Genomic DNA, 15,486 nt, shown 5'->3' on the forward strand with positions numbered 1-15,486 from the left:
TTTATTTTAGGGCATGCAAACCCAATATATTACCCATTTTTTGGTAAAATGTAAAAGATAAGGTTCTACCGAGTAAATAGATACCCTACATGTCAAGCTATAGAGTTGCATGTGCCCAATAAACAACAACAAACTTCAGTAATATATATTTTCCATAAGCAACACTTTAAAAGCCCGTATAGGTCATCACCATAGAGTTAACTGTAAATAATTGCCCCAGAATTATTACTCCAAAGTGCATGGCAATATTTAACATGTAGTGCAAACAATGTTTTTGTACCTAGGCTGCCCCAGCGGGTGTGTTTAATTCGTACGAGGCTTCTTCAAAAAGTTTCTGCACTTTTTTTAACTCTATTTAGTAAGAAAAAGTGCATAAACTTTTTGAAGACCCCCTCATATATGCGTTTGCCACAGAAACCAGGGAAAGTGAAGCCTCAACCTTGGAATGCTTTCTGTTGCTGCTAGTGGAGATCAGCTAACAGATGTTTGCTGGTAACCCTCCACTCCAACCGGCGACACCTGCCAGGGTCCCAGGGCTGCAGGTGGGATAGAGCACCCTGGGAAGCATGGCAGGGTAGGGGGGATCGCACTTCCAGGGGTCAGTAAAAGCTGATGGTCACCTTGTGAAACATACACAAACTCCCTGCTGCTGTGTCTAAAACTCTCTGCTACCACTGGGGTATTATATACATCAGTTGCAGTAAAAGAGTTAAAGGCCTTCACTGCATAAAGAAAAATGCAGTGGAATGCTCCGATTGCTGAGCTCTGCATTCAGTGTGGTTGTTTGATTCACTTGCCAACTGGAAGAACTATTTTTTAAAAAGAACATGACTATGAGAACATTATGCCCACTGTTCACTAAACATGGGAGCATTATGCCTGAAGTTTATTAGAGCTGCTTTGGACCAATGTAAGCAGGCATAGAGTGAGAGAAATAAGTATTTGATCCCCTGCTGACTTTGAATGTTTGCCCACTCACAAAGAAATTGGATTAAGGTCTGGAGACTGGCTAGGTCACTCCAGGACCTTAATGTACTTCTTCCTGAGCCACTCCTTTGTTGCCTTGGCTGTGTGTTTTGGGTCATTGTCATGCTGGAACACCCATCCATTACCCATTTTCAATGCCCTGGCTGAGGGAAGAAGGTTCTCACCTAAGATTTGACGGTACATTGCCCCGTCCATTGTCCCTTTGATGCAGTGCAGTTGTCCTGTCCCCATAGCAGAAAAACATGTTTCCACCACCATGTTTGACAGTTGGGATGGTGTTCTTGGGGTCATAGGCAGCATTCCTCCTCCTCCTCCAAACACGGCGAGTTGAGTTGATGCCAAAAAGCTCGATTTTGGTCTCATCTGACCACAACACTTTCAACCAGTCCTCCTCTGCATCATTCAGATGTTCAGTGGCAAATTTCAGACCGGCCTGGACAGGTGCTTTCTTGAGCAGAGGGACCTTGCGGGCACTGCAGGATTTCAATCCTTGTCGGTGTAGTGTGTTACCAATTGTTTCCTTGTTGACTGGAGATCATTGACAAGATCCTCACGTGTAGTTCTGGGATGATTCCTCACTGTTCTCATGATCATTGACACTCCACGAGGTGAGATCTTGCATGTTGCACCAGACCTAGGGAGACTGACAGTTGTTTTATTTTTCTTCCATTTGCGAATGATTGCACCAACTGTTGTTACCTTCTCAGCAAGCTGCTTGGTGATAGTTTTGTAGCCCAGTCCAGCTTTGTGTAGGTCTACAATCTTGTCCCTGATATCCTTGGACTACTCTTTGGTTCTTGCCATGGTGAAGAGTTTGGAATCTGATTGTTTGATTGCTCCTGTGGACAGGTGTCTTTTATACAGGTGACAAAATGAGATTAGCAGCACTCCCTTTAAGAGACTGCTTATAATCTCAGCTTGTTATCTGTATGAAAGACACCTGGTAGCCAGAAAGCCTGCAGAATGATAGAGGATTAAATACTTATTTCCCTCATGAACATGCAAATCAATGCATAATTTGTTAGACATTCATTTCTTTAGAATTTTTTGTGGCTATCCTGTCTCTCATTGTTACAATACACCTACCATTCGATTTGTAGACTGATCATTTCTTTGTGAGTGTGCAAACATTCAAAATCAGCAGGGGATCAAATACTTATTTACTTCACTGTATGCCATACCTGTGTGACTGCTGTGGAAGCAGAGAATCACTGTGCCTGCATGTACAGTGATCGCTGTTGTCTTTGGCATCCTGTGCTGAGTAGTTGCCCTGCTGCATAGTAGCCACAGGATGTCAATTTCTCTGCACGGTACCATTCATAGAAAAGCTTACATTTTTCTCAGTGAATGCAAGGTGTTCTCTGATTGGATGATGTACAGGCTATCAAGCCACTGCCATGCCGGTTTGCCTCGTGCAATCATAAAATGCTTTGCATGCATTGAGAAAAATGCACATGTTCTGTTGAATGGCGGCCATGCCAAGCAAGTGGCTGTCAGGTTGCATAGTAACCACAGGGGATTTGCTTGCTTGGCACAATTGCCATTCACAGCATGCCTTTAATTTTTTCAATGAATGCAAGGCAAAGGACCCCGAAGACAGAGGCAATCAATTGTAATAGTGGTGACTACTTTGGTGATTTTCCACTTCCACAGTGGACATTCAGGTATGGAATATGGAATCCAAGCTGGATCATTGTAACTATGCAATATAATCCATACCTTAGATTGTAAGCTACTTGAGGGCAGGGACCAGGGGCGGACTGACAACTCATGGGGCCCTGGGGCAATAGGGGATCATGGGGCCCCTGTGTTCTTGCTCAAACTCAAAAAAGCCTATGAAAAAGTTACCAGGGGCATCTCATGGGGCCCCCTACTGACTGCCCTCGGGCAGTGCCCAAGTTTCCAAATGGTCAGTCTGCCCCTGGCAGGGACTGATGGGAATGAATAATATGTAAAGTGCTATGTAAATGTACAGTACTATATAAATACCTATGATAATAATCTAATACGATATAAGTAATAACAATAATAATAATACCCTAAGTTCAGATTTAAATATAATAAATGTTACTACTTTTTTCTCCGGGCTACACCTAACATTCTTGTCTCCGCTAACTTGCTTAGCTGTGCTCTGTGAATGTTAATAAAAATTGAATTGAGAGAACAATTATAACAATTAGGTTTATTCTTTGTTTTCATAAAATATCTGATCTGATAAGGAACCTTCTCACAGTAGTTCCCTAACTGTAAGCCATTGTTTTTAATAAAACAAAAAGCTACAATTCATAAAGGTTGCTGGAAGTTAAAAAAGATAAGAAAACTGTAGAAGAGATTAATAGCTGCCATTTTAGCAAGTAACATGTTAAACTATTCTTCCAACCCACAAAAAAAAAAAAAATGTGAGTACAACCCTAATATCCTGCACCTCCTCTGGTCCATCCCATGGTTTCCTCTCCCCTCTGGGATTTTTTGACGAGAGGGCATCCTCTGTTTAGCTCTCTTATCACACAGTCCCTCTTACTGCAGACTTCATATGGCTCTAGCTAGAAAGAATGGCCTTGTTGCTGGGTGTACCAACTTCTCTGGCATGCAGAAAGTAAACTTCTTTAAGTCCCACAGGTAGATGTTCCTCTCTGAACATTTAAGGTACGTTTATCTGTTACAATTTGAATCATCTCTAAATCTCTCCTATATTTTTTAGTTGCAGATTATTGAATTGTAAAAATGAAAGAAAAAAAAGAATGAAAAAATTTAATAAAGGCTGCTCTGATATCATTATTTTTACAGTGTATTGTCTATGTTAAAATTGTCTTATTGTTACTGTTACATAAAAGTTAGATAAATGAATCTTGGATAAGGTTGATATTAGACACCTATGAAGCAAAAATAAATTGTAATAAATTAAAATGGTAAAACTTTTTTGACCTTCCATCAAATAAACACTTAAAACTAAAAGATGCAAAGACTTTTGGTTTTCAGATGTCTTAGTGAATCGTGTTTCATATTTCATAATGTTTCATAATCCATCATCTATAAAGCCATAATGTAATATTATATTTTCCTACAAGCAAGTAGCCACGTACGCTTACCACATCACAGACAGAGACAAATCAATAGCTCAGGTAGAGTGATAATAATTCTATTGGTTATTACAAGGGAAGATAGACATGGATAATCCTGGGTGTTTTGTGTCAATTAATTAGGCCAGTTCAGAATAATACATACAGTAAATACATATACTATCAGACTGTATCTCTTTGGAGACTGCCTTTACTAACTGTTCCTTCTGAAGATGCTAGTTGTCAGGCTGTCATGCTGATCAAATGTCTTCGATACATGGTCAGGAACAAATATGCAGATCAGGAGTTCTGACTTCACTGTGTCTGTGGTTGCTGCATAATTGATCCAAGTCAGTGGGGGTTATTTACTAAAACTGGAAAGTGCAAAATCTGTCCATAGAAACCAATCAGCTTCCAGGTTTTACTGCCAAAGATTAACAGAACAAGCTGACGTTAGAAGCTGATTGGCTACCATGCACAGCTGCACCAGATTCTGAGTGCTCCAGTTTTAGTAAATCTCCCCCAGTGTCTCGAATGATTGAAGTCAGAGGCATCCAGTCAAATAACATCTATAGAAAGAGCTCAGTAATGGCTGAGTTCAGTAAAGTTAAATACTGAATTACAGTGAGATATTAGTTATTGAAATAATATAAATCTTTGACATAAATGATTTTAAAATTATTTTAAATCTTTATGCTTCTTAATTTTTCTATTTATTGCATAATTGGAGATGTATATTAACCAAAGGAGATAGCTCTGTATTTGACTAAAGCCAGCCATAAATTGATCAAAAATCAGTTGGTTCAGCAGGAACTGGCCAAGATTTGATCCATGTATGGGCAGGCTGGTTGTACTGAGTTCAGGCCATTGAATTTTTATGCTATAGCTGCCGGCAGTGATCAGTGTGTTCTTCCAGTAGGGAAGGCTCCCCGCTGGCAGAACACAATAGCACTGTGGGAGGGATTCCCCCATCAACACTGACTGTGTTGTTGGGGGGAATCAAGCAATTTTCTTTCCTTCCACCCATGGTAACCATAGCCAATTTAGTAACCATAGCCAATTTCACATTTCAGAAATATGGACTCATTTTACAAAGATTCAAAACTGTTTTGAAATTATAATTGGATAACAAGCACACCATTGCTTTAACAAGCAGACATCATTTTTTTGTTTCTTGTCTTTAGTTTATCAATTTTTTTATGAAAATGAAATACTGTTGATTTAATTAGACAATACAAATATAAGAGAAATACCACAGTTTGTATTCATAATATCTACATATTTTTATGCTGAATTTACTAATTTGTTCCCAGTTCCCTGGATTCAACCAGTTCACAGAATGCATAAAACAGCATTCATGTATTGCAATACTAGCTAAATATATCAGTCATATTTCTAGGCTAAAGATAGTGTGGGACCCAGGTTTTCCATCTGCATGTCATTAAGTGTACCATTGCCCATTTGTGATTGGTAAACTTTAAAACTGGTCTTTATATTGTCAAAAATTTAAAGATTTAATGCTACATACAGGTATTAGGCAGAAGGAATGGAAAAAGGGATTGAAACATAAAAAGCAGCACTTAACGAAACATTGTGAATTTAGGGGTTTTCCCACTGCCATTGGAAGAGTAAAACTCCTTTAAACAGGCAGTAATGCCCAGTGGCAGGTTTCCCCAAAGTTTTATCAAATATAACATTGAAAAGTGATTTCTTTTGCTGAAAGGTTTCCAGGTGTGGTGACGATGAGTGGTTTAATTAAAAATTTTCAAAGGCTGTAAGTGCCAATCATTGACTGGCAAGGGCCATCGTCACTGAATATTGCAAATTATATGCTATTCTAAAAATTACTGCCATAGAAAGCCATACTTAAAATTTTCTTTGTATTTTTTAGGGAAAGACCCTTGCACTATGGGAGATTGGGAGTTTCTGGAGAAGTTGTTGGATCAGGTACAGGAGCACTCCACAAGTATTGGGAAGGTCTGGCTAATGGTGCTTTTCGTGTTTCGCATCCTAATTCTTGGATTGGCAGGAGAATCTGTTTGGGGCGATGAACAATCAGATTTTGTATGCAATACAGATCAGCCTGGATGTCCAAATGTCTGTTATGACAAAGCCTTTCCCATCTCCCACGTGCGCTTCTGGGTACTTCAGTTTCTCTTTGTTAGCACACCCACCTTATTTTACTTGGCACATGTCATTTATCTGTCCAGAAAAGAAGAAAAGCTGAAGCAAAAAGAGGAAGAGCTAAGGGCTATGAATGAGAAGGACCAACAAGTAGACCTTGCCATAGCTGTCATTGAGAAGAAACGTCTTAAAATCTGCATTCAAGAGGATGGCAGGGTTAAAATCCGAGGAGCACTGATGTTGACATATACAATCAGTGTTATTTTCAAGAGTATTTTTGAAGCTGGCTTCCTGCTTGGCCAGTGGTACTTGTATGGCTTTGTAATGCCTGCAATATATGTGTGTGAGAGAACACCATGTCCTCATAAAGTAGATTGCTTTGTTTCCAGACCAATGGAGAAAACCATCTTCATCCTTTTCATGCTAGTAGTGTCACTGATTTCTCTACTACTGAACATCTTAGAACTGATTCATCTAATGTGTAGGAGCATGATTCATGCCTTAAAGAAATACTCTCCCTATGTGCCTAGCACAAAATACACAAAGGAAGAGGATATATACCCAGGGAAATGCTCTGAGACAGCCAGTGCTCCTTTTCAGGACAAGTCTTACCTATATCTCCCCATGACTGAAAACATTTCCTACCCAGCATACAAAGTACAAAATGTGGACAACTGGACAAACTTTAATACTGAGAAAAATCTATGTCTTAATGGAGGAAATCAGACACTAGAGCATTACAACAACAGTCGTTTTAAACCTGTTCCTCCCAACCCCCATGCCGTTGTCGAGAAGCAACCAAGCAGAGCCAGCAGTTCAGCCTCTAAGAAACAGTATGTCTGAGAAAACGGCCTTTACAATTTTTTTATTCATTCGGTGTTTATGCTATAAGCATTTGGTCAGATTGCCAGTAACTTAAGTTAACTTGAAATGTCTGCAGTATGAACTGCAAATTTTAGCGGCACAGTTGAACCAGTGCCTTAATCTAGATCTCCCTTGTGTTTTCTTACTGTGAATTCCAGCTTCTGTGAATCATATAAAAGCTGATGAGAGACAAAATCCATTCAAATTTTCACGATTGATCTGTGTGATTCCATGAATTACTTAATCAAAGACTCAAAAGACTTATTACGATTCCCTCATTTCTATGTACATCTTCATCTGGCTTTTGTAGAGTTAGGCCATGATTGCACCTATTTACAGAGCAGATTTTATTTCATGTATAAATATGTTCTAGATGCAATATAGAATGCTGGTGTTTAGATTATAGTTTTTCCATTTTAAACTTTGCAGAATAAGGATCCATTGCAGTCTGCTATTACACAGGACAACAACATTACAACATGTTAGGAGTTCATCTTTGACCTGATCAAGCATCAGCAGTGAAGACTGGGCGAGCATTAGGCCATGTAGGTCTTCCCAAATCAGGAACAGCAAGCACTTTCAAAAGTTGGGCACACTTCTTATGTGGATTGTGTAACAAGTGTTCCCTTTTCAATTTAAAATATGAACAGTTTTAATCATGCTTGCACCAATTAAAAAGAGAACTGTGGCAGTTTTAAAGACAAACAGATGTCTCACCACCAATCATTCTTGATAACACATCTGCATGTCTTTGCACAGCCTTAGTATGTTTCAGTAATTGTATATAATACAGTATGTTGGCGAGACGTAGTAGAGAACATTTATGAAAACTTTCAACAAGAAACGTAGATGATTTTGTATACAATACAACTATCTGAACACATTTTACACAAATGTTTTAGTTTTGCTATATTGGGCCTTAGGGTCTGTTTTGCTACATTGGACCTTATCAAGCTGTCATAGCACTTAAAGCATAACTTCAGTCCACTAATGAGAATCCCCTTTTGGTAGTTCCTCTCATATATAGTAAGGCTATAATGCTCATTTTGTTTCAGGAGAGCCTGACCTTATTTCTCACTCCCCAGAAAGTTGGTGCTCTCCTCCGTTCTGCCCCCCCCCCCATCCCTAAAATGTGGACAGGCTCACATACAATGCAGGACTGCTCTTGTATGTAATGAAGTGGTTGTGCTATTGGCAAGGAGGAGCTCTTTGCTAGAGTGGTCTTCCATTTGGGGGAGTCATGTAGGAGTGAGCAAAGAGGTCAGTATAACCTTTCAGAAAAAATGAAAGGAGAACTAACACCCTAACCCCCCCGTCCTCTCTGTACTTACCTCCGTGGGTGATAAGCTGTCAGTTCCCATGCAGCTGGTGTATTGGTCCAGGAATCTGAAATCCCCACTTTGCTTCCCCTTCTCTCTGTAGGGATTACAGGAGAAATCATAGCAATTCTTATTGGTCAGAGCCAGCACATGACCACTTTGATCAATTGGAATCACTGTGATCCATCCTGGAAGCTCTAGAGCAAGAAGGGGAAGAATAGCAGTGATTTCCAATCACTGGATGGATACAAAGGCTGCATAGGCACTAACAGCTCATAACCCACAGATATAAGTACAGAGGGGACTGGGGGAAAGTGTACAGTGTTAATTTACCTTTCGTTTTTTTTCTGAAAAGATGAACTTACACTTTTGCATACTTCCTAGAATAAACAAGCATTAAAACTTTATTGTACAGGGTGTGCACCTACCAAAAGGGTTTTTTTTCCCATTTACTGGACTTTAGCTTTAAAATATATGCAAACCCTAACAATGACATTCTCTTATTAGCTTCCATGTGGTCTGTTAAATATACAATTGAAAGCATTTTGCTACTATATATCTATCTTAAAAGCACAAAAGAAACCTATTGATCCTGCCAAAAATCCAATGCTTTCCTGTGTCCAATGAAGGGTGACTGCTTCTCTATGGATAGTATGAGTGAACCTTGCCACACTAGGCAGATTGTTACTGGCAGAATCACTATGTGATAAAAGAAACAGCTGGCGAAGATGAAAGCTCCAGTAATTAAGCCACCACATCTAAGGACTGGTAACCTGCAATATGCTGCATTTTCATTCTTGGGTTTGGCAACTTTTTTATGGTATCCTTAAGTGACCTTTCAACTGGTATTAGCATGCTTTATTGTTCTGTGTTATGATGAATTTGGGCCATTGTAGCTAATCAGTAACTTATATACTTGCATTTGATAATTTCATTACTTAAATACTTTTTGAAAGGAAAAAGACATCCAGACTTCCACCATAACACACTTTGGTATTATGCATTATAAGGAAGGGGCAGGTTTATTTCTAGTGATAGGCAGAACACCCCCCTGGTCAGTTTGTGGTCAAACATTTGAACGAAGGTTCGACCACAAACTTAATGCAAGTATATGGGGACTCGGGTACTCCTCTGAGGGACATGAATCAGAGAGAAAAAAAAATTCAAAAAGTACAGTTTTTAAAGGGGCAGTCATTTTTCATTGCTTAAAATTCTTTATCAAATATCATGCCCCGGGGGTTCCCTTAAACTACCTGCATATCTGTACAATGTATAAGTTGCACATCTGTACAAGGTATAGAACCTGCTGCAGCAGGACTGCCATTTAAAAAAAAAACAAAAACATTTCTATACAAAAAAAAAACACAGTGTGGGATCCCCCCCAAATCCATACTAGACACTTTAGGCCTGTTAGGAAGGTTAGGAAGGACACCACAGTAAATAGTTTTTTTTTTTAAAGTGTGTGGGGTTCCCCCTAAAAGCCATACCAGGCCCTTTAGGCCTAGTAGGACTTTTAAGGGGAACCCCGCCTCCCAAAAATGAGGGGGAAGTGGATGGGGTTCCCCCTAAAAGCCATTCCAGGCCTTTTAGGCCTGGTAGGTCTTTTAAGGGGAACCCCACCCCCAGAGAATGAGGGAAAAAAAAGTGTGGGGTCCTCTCTAAATTCCTACCAGACCCTTGATCTGAGCACAGACAAGCAAGCACCCCCCTTCCTGAACCATACCAGGCCACATGCCCTCAACATGAGAGATGCTTAGGGGTAGGGGTGCTCCCCCCTAAAGCACCATGCCCCCATGTTATCTTCCACACAACCCTGGGCTGTGGTTGTAGGGGTCTGCAGGGGGTGACTTATTGGAATCTGGAAGCCCCCTTGGAAGCCAGATACCAGCCCCCCCCCCCCCCCCTTGTGAATGAGTATGGGGTACATAGTACCCCTACCCATTCACAAAAAAGTGTAAAATGTGAATAAAAGTATTTTATTGAAAATAAAAAGCCACAAAAATGGTTCCATCATTGTAATCCATCTTCATTCACGGCGTCCAGCATTGTCATGACAACACCAACTCGCCGAAATAAAAAAAATCCGACTCCCACTGAGCACTTGCTGCTATCTGACACTTTCCGGTCAAATGTAAACTATTGGGTAGAGCTCCACCCAACTGTGATGTGATTGGCAAAACCCAATGTGGTCAGATGCATTGCTTTGGCCAATCACAATGCACTGTCTGAGCACAGGGCATTGTGGGACGCAGAGGGCGAATAGCCCACCAAACGCTTTTACCGTTTGTGTGTTCACCGCTCTTACCGTTTGTGTGTTCGGCCGATGTTCGCGTTGAACATATGTTCGACTAGAACATCAGGGACATCACTACTGCCCACGACCAGGGGCAGACTGACCATTTGGAAACTTGGGCACTGCCCGAGGGCCCGGGGTCAGTAGGGGGCCCCATGAGATGCCCCTGATACCTTTTTCATAGGCTTTTTTGAGTTTGGGCAAGGACACACGGGCCTCATGATCCCCTATTGCCCGGGGGCCCCATGAGTTGTCAGTCCGCTCCTGCCCACGACCCTTGAACAGTATAGGATTTTATGTTTGTCAGTCCAGAATAAAATCAAGTAGATCAACTGAAATCTAACCAGTCAGCAGTGAGGACAACCTAGCCACCAGTGCTGGCCATCAGAATACAATAGAATAAGAGGGCGATTTGTCAGTCTGCACGGAATAAATTGTATAACCTTATTGATATGGATCCTACACTGAAATGGGACACAGCCATACATTCCAATTTAACTGGTGTGTGGGTGAGCAGCCCTGCACACATAGGGGTTTATTTACTAAAGCTGGAGAGTCCAAAATCAGACTCCCTTCTGCATAGAAACCAATCAGCTTCCAGGATTCATTGCCAAAGCTTCATTGAACAAGCTGAGGTTAGAAGCTGATTGGTTTCTATGCAGAAGGGAGTCTGATTTTGGACTCTCCAGCTTTAGTAAATAAACCCCATACTGTCTGCATTCAGGGCCGCTAACTCACACCCGCACACCTGTCAAATTAGAATGAGTCTGTGAAGTCACTGTGTACCCATGGACTTACAAGTACTGCCTGCATGCAGAACCTGATGGCTCAAATTGCATAAACAAAATACCATTCACTGTATACTGGCCTTAGCGCCCGTGTGAATTTAATTTCCTTTTATGACGCAAATAAAATGTTGGGTTCAGAATAAAATTCTGAAACCAACAGATTCAATTATTTATTCCACCTAACAAATATTGTATTTACACATTCATATAAAATGCACATTGCCCATACACTGCTTTTGTCCAATCAATATGCACAGAACACTTTTTGCACTATGTCCCTGCACTTTTTGCACTTTCAGAATGATGCCATTAAGCATGCCAACAAAAGGAAACCGACATTGTGATGCAGTATTTGTTGCTATAGATCAGAGCATGACAGAAAAAAAACTTTGGGTAACACCAGCACTTCTTTGTTTACCTGATTTACATAAATTCCTAACATTTGCTTCTTCTTTCTCTTTAAATGATTTTCACAAATGGGGGATCAAAACCTGGCAGTTAAAACAATTGATATTTGACCTTGCTATGTCCTTTTATGATATGTACTGTTATTTATTGAGGGGCACATTACTTGAAATCTATACATTAAATAGGATCAAGGCCAGATTTACAAGAACTTTGGTGGTAAACACGGTGATGATTGCTGTACATTTTTTGTACATAATAAATAAAGAAATAAAAATCTTTTTTAATTGATGAATGGCAGTGTGATCTTTTCTTTTAATGTTGCTGTAAAGGCTGAAAGTTTTTTTACCTTCATGCATTCTATGCATGAAGGTAAAAAACCTTCTCTGTGCAACAGCTCCCCCAGCCTCCCCCCCCCATACTCATCTAAGCCCCCTATTGATCCAGCGATGTGCACTGGAGTCTCGGCTATCCCGGGACTCTCTCTTCTCATTGGCTGAGACAGAAGTGGGAGCCATTGGCTCCCACTGCTATCAGTCACAGCAAGGGGCCATGAGAGCCTGTGGGGGACCCAAGAAGAGGAGGATCCAGGCTGCTCTGTGCAAATCCACTGCGCACAGCAGGTAAGTATAGGTATGTTTGTTATTTTTCTTTTAAAAAAATATGCATTTAGAATCACTTTAATAAATGGTACACCTCTTAGTAATTAGACTCTTGGCAGGGATATAGAAGTACAACCTGTATTAAATCTTACACTTGATCTCTGGAAGGTTTTATCTCCTTCATGATTAGGGCATTTTTTGTTATTCTGAATCACAATAGTAATGAATTTCAATGAATCCAAAATGAATTATAACAAAACTATTTATCTGAATTCTAAATGAATTCAAATTAAAAAAATGAATACGAAAAAGATAATCATTCCTGCTGCTTTAGAGAATAGAATAGAACAGAATAGAAAATAGTTGAAAAGAATATAAAACAGTAGACTAGAAAAGAGTAGAATAGAATAAAATAAAATAGAAAATAAAAATATATAATAGAATAAAATAAAACAGCATAGAATAGGAAATAAAGCAATAGAACAGAGTAGAAAAGAATAAAAAAATAAACTAGAAAATAAGAGAAAATAAAAGAATAGAATAGAAAAGAATAAACTAGAACAAAGACATCAGTCTCCTGCAATTCAAATCAATTTTAAAATAACACATATATGAAAAGAATGCAAATACACAAAAAGAATTCTGAAAATGAATCATTCTAACATAACTAATATGACTAAATAAAATTATTAACTTAAAGTGTTACTAAACCCACAACAGGAAAATCAGTCTGTGCGTGTAGTAAAGCATGCTCGTTATACTCACTGAGGAACCTAAGGGGTTAATCCTCTGCATTGTGTAAAAAGGCTGTTTGATCCTTTCTTCTCTGTTCCTCCCCTTTTTCAAGCGACCACCATTTATCTCCAGACTGAACTGTAGGCATGCACATTCTCAGTTTGGTGTGTATTGCCAGAGAGGTTTTTTCTTTCTTGGGAGAGTGCATGTGATCAGCACTGTCCAGACAGAGGTCAAGAGATTTCCACCCTCCTAGAGCAGAAAGAAAACTCCTCCCACAAGCTTTAGCTAGTGCTGGGCTGAACACAGATAGAAGCCACAATACTGCTCTAACTGCTGATGAGAAAAGATATTTAGCAGTTTATATTTACTAAAAAATTGGACTTCCATGTTCTGTGTACTGTGGAAGACCAGATATAGTGGATGCAGGGTCCTGGGTTTAGTAACACTTTAACAAATGTTTCCATTGTGTACATTTCTAATAATAACACTGCCTGGGAAGGGGTTAACATCAAGAGGAAATCAAAGGGGTAATCGTAATATTGTAATTGTTACTCACAGATCTGGCTGCTTTTTCTTCCTGCTTGTCAGGGAGAAGAAACAACCAGATTGCTGTTTTGTGTACAGAGTTATGTGTGTTTGTAGGCACAGAATTCTGTGTTGTGTTTGGCCAGTGGTGTATTTCGTTTTTGTGCTGCCCTAGGCAAGACAAAAATCATACGCACAGCAATAACGAGAGCGAGAGAGATCTAGGAACGCCAATCGGACACCCTCCAGCAGACCCCAACCTGTTGTGGATGACTCATCTGCTCTACAGCATCCTTCTCCATTCCAGCACTCACTGGCACAGCTCACACAAGACATCCACCAGGTACTGCTGAAGCCATAATGAGGCCCAGAAAGAAGAGTCTGACACTATCCAGCCGTCTCTCGTGGATCCCAGCTCCTGCTGTTCTTCTGCCTCCACTGCTCTCCAGTTGTCGGCTGCCACTGTGTCACTTCTGCAGGGGGGTGGCACCTCCACCCTCTGAAAAATGCAGCCTAAGGCAAATGCCTTGTTTGCCCTGCTGCAAATATGCCCTTGTGTTTGGCCACCGCTGATCAGCAGGTCTCAGCCATAAATCACTGATTGAAACTTGCTGACAAACTCGAGCTGTGTCCATTCACATCACGGATTAGTAGGGGGCGTGCACATAAGCTCCTTAAATCCAGAAAGAAGGCTGCGATGTATAGGCTGCGCGTCCTGCTCACAGTAGATGTAATGTAGGAAGGAGGCAATTGGTGAAAGCCCAACTCCAAGCCAGGGGCGGACTGACAACTCAAGGGGCCCCCGGGCAATAGGGAATCATGGAGCCCCTGTGTCCTTGCCCAAACGCAAGAAAGCCTATGAAAAAGGTACCGGGGGCATCTCATGGGGCCTCCTACTGACCCCGAGCCCTCAGGCAGTGCCCTAATTTCCAAATGGTCATCCACCCCTGCTCCAAGCATAACAGAAAATAACCTTGCAGTTTGGCCTGCACAGTGGAAGGGTTACAGTAAATTCTCATTTTGTCTACGTATGCCGAAATCAGGAGAAATTCTTGCCTCATTCCTCTATCCAGCAAAGTCCCTGCAGTGGTGCATCCAGTCCTCCACAGCCTCCTCTCTATGCCATTCTTGGCCACGGTTGCACTCCTGCCTCCTCGTACAGTGCAGGATTAGTAGCCCAAAAAGTCTTGGGAAGGAGGGCATGTGGCCTTTTGGTCAGGTTCCCCCCTTCCCAAGGGGCATCCCACCTAGTGCTGGGGTAGATCTCGTACTCGATGTGGTGGCTGCATTCGTTTTCCTTTTTCAAGATAAAAACATTTTCAGCAAGCACATGAAATATCTGTTGATCTTGCCAGAAATGTGTCCTTGTTACTTTCTGTGAGCTGAACTTAGAGCACGAACAAGCTTATCTTTAGTCTGCAAATTAGCCCTAACGTAATGAAGATGAAGAAAGGCAGACATGTTTGAAGTCTAGGGTGGCAACAATGGCTTCCTCCATAGATACAGTAAAAAAATTAAAGTGTGTTGTTCATGGGATTGCCAGACAAAAAGAAAAAAGCCTCAAATATGAATGCAGTCACCTAATCTAGATTCTGATAAACTGCAACATATGTTGTATAACGTTTTTTGGGGGTTGGATATACTACCGGTATGAGCAAGAAAAGTAGGAGTGAAAAGTATACCTTATGCGCCAAGCTATGGATGGAAGCAGGACTGTGGATAAGGGGGTACCACCAGTCCTCCTGTATGGTGCCCAGACCAGCAGGGGGGCCCAGGCAGCTG

At 40.8% G+C, this 15,486-nt stretch overlaps 1 protein-coding gene across 1 annotated transcript; it reads left to right on the forward strand.

Annotated features, from left to right (window-relative positions):
* The first annotated feature begins 223 nt into the window (after nt 1-223).
* LOC149457364 (gap junction alpha-4 protein-like) lies at nt 224-12,130 on the forward strand. Its single transcript, XM_089683848.1, has 2 exons — nt 224-3,633; nt 5,938-12,130. Exon 2 carries the CDS (start codon nt 5,955-5,957, stop codon nt 7,011-7,013), a length of 1,059 nt encoding a protein of 352 aa, XP_089539974.1. The 5' UTR covers nt 224-3,633; nt 5,938-5,954; the 3' UTR covers nt 7,014-12,130.
* The last annotated feature ends 3,356 nt before the right edge of the window (nt 12,131-15,486 follow it).

This window comes from Staurois parvus, unplaced genomic scaffold (genome assembly GCF_062004578.1).
Source record: "Staurois parvus isolate SC_StPar_1 unplaced genomic scaffold, SC_StPar_1.0 ptg000324l, whole genome shotgun sequence".
Lineage (NCBI taxonomy): Eukaryota > Metazoa > Chordata > Amphibia > Anura > Ranidae > Staurois > Staurois parvus.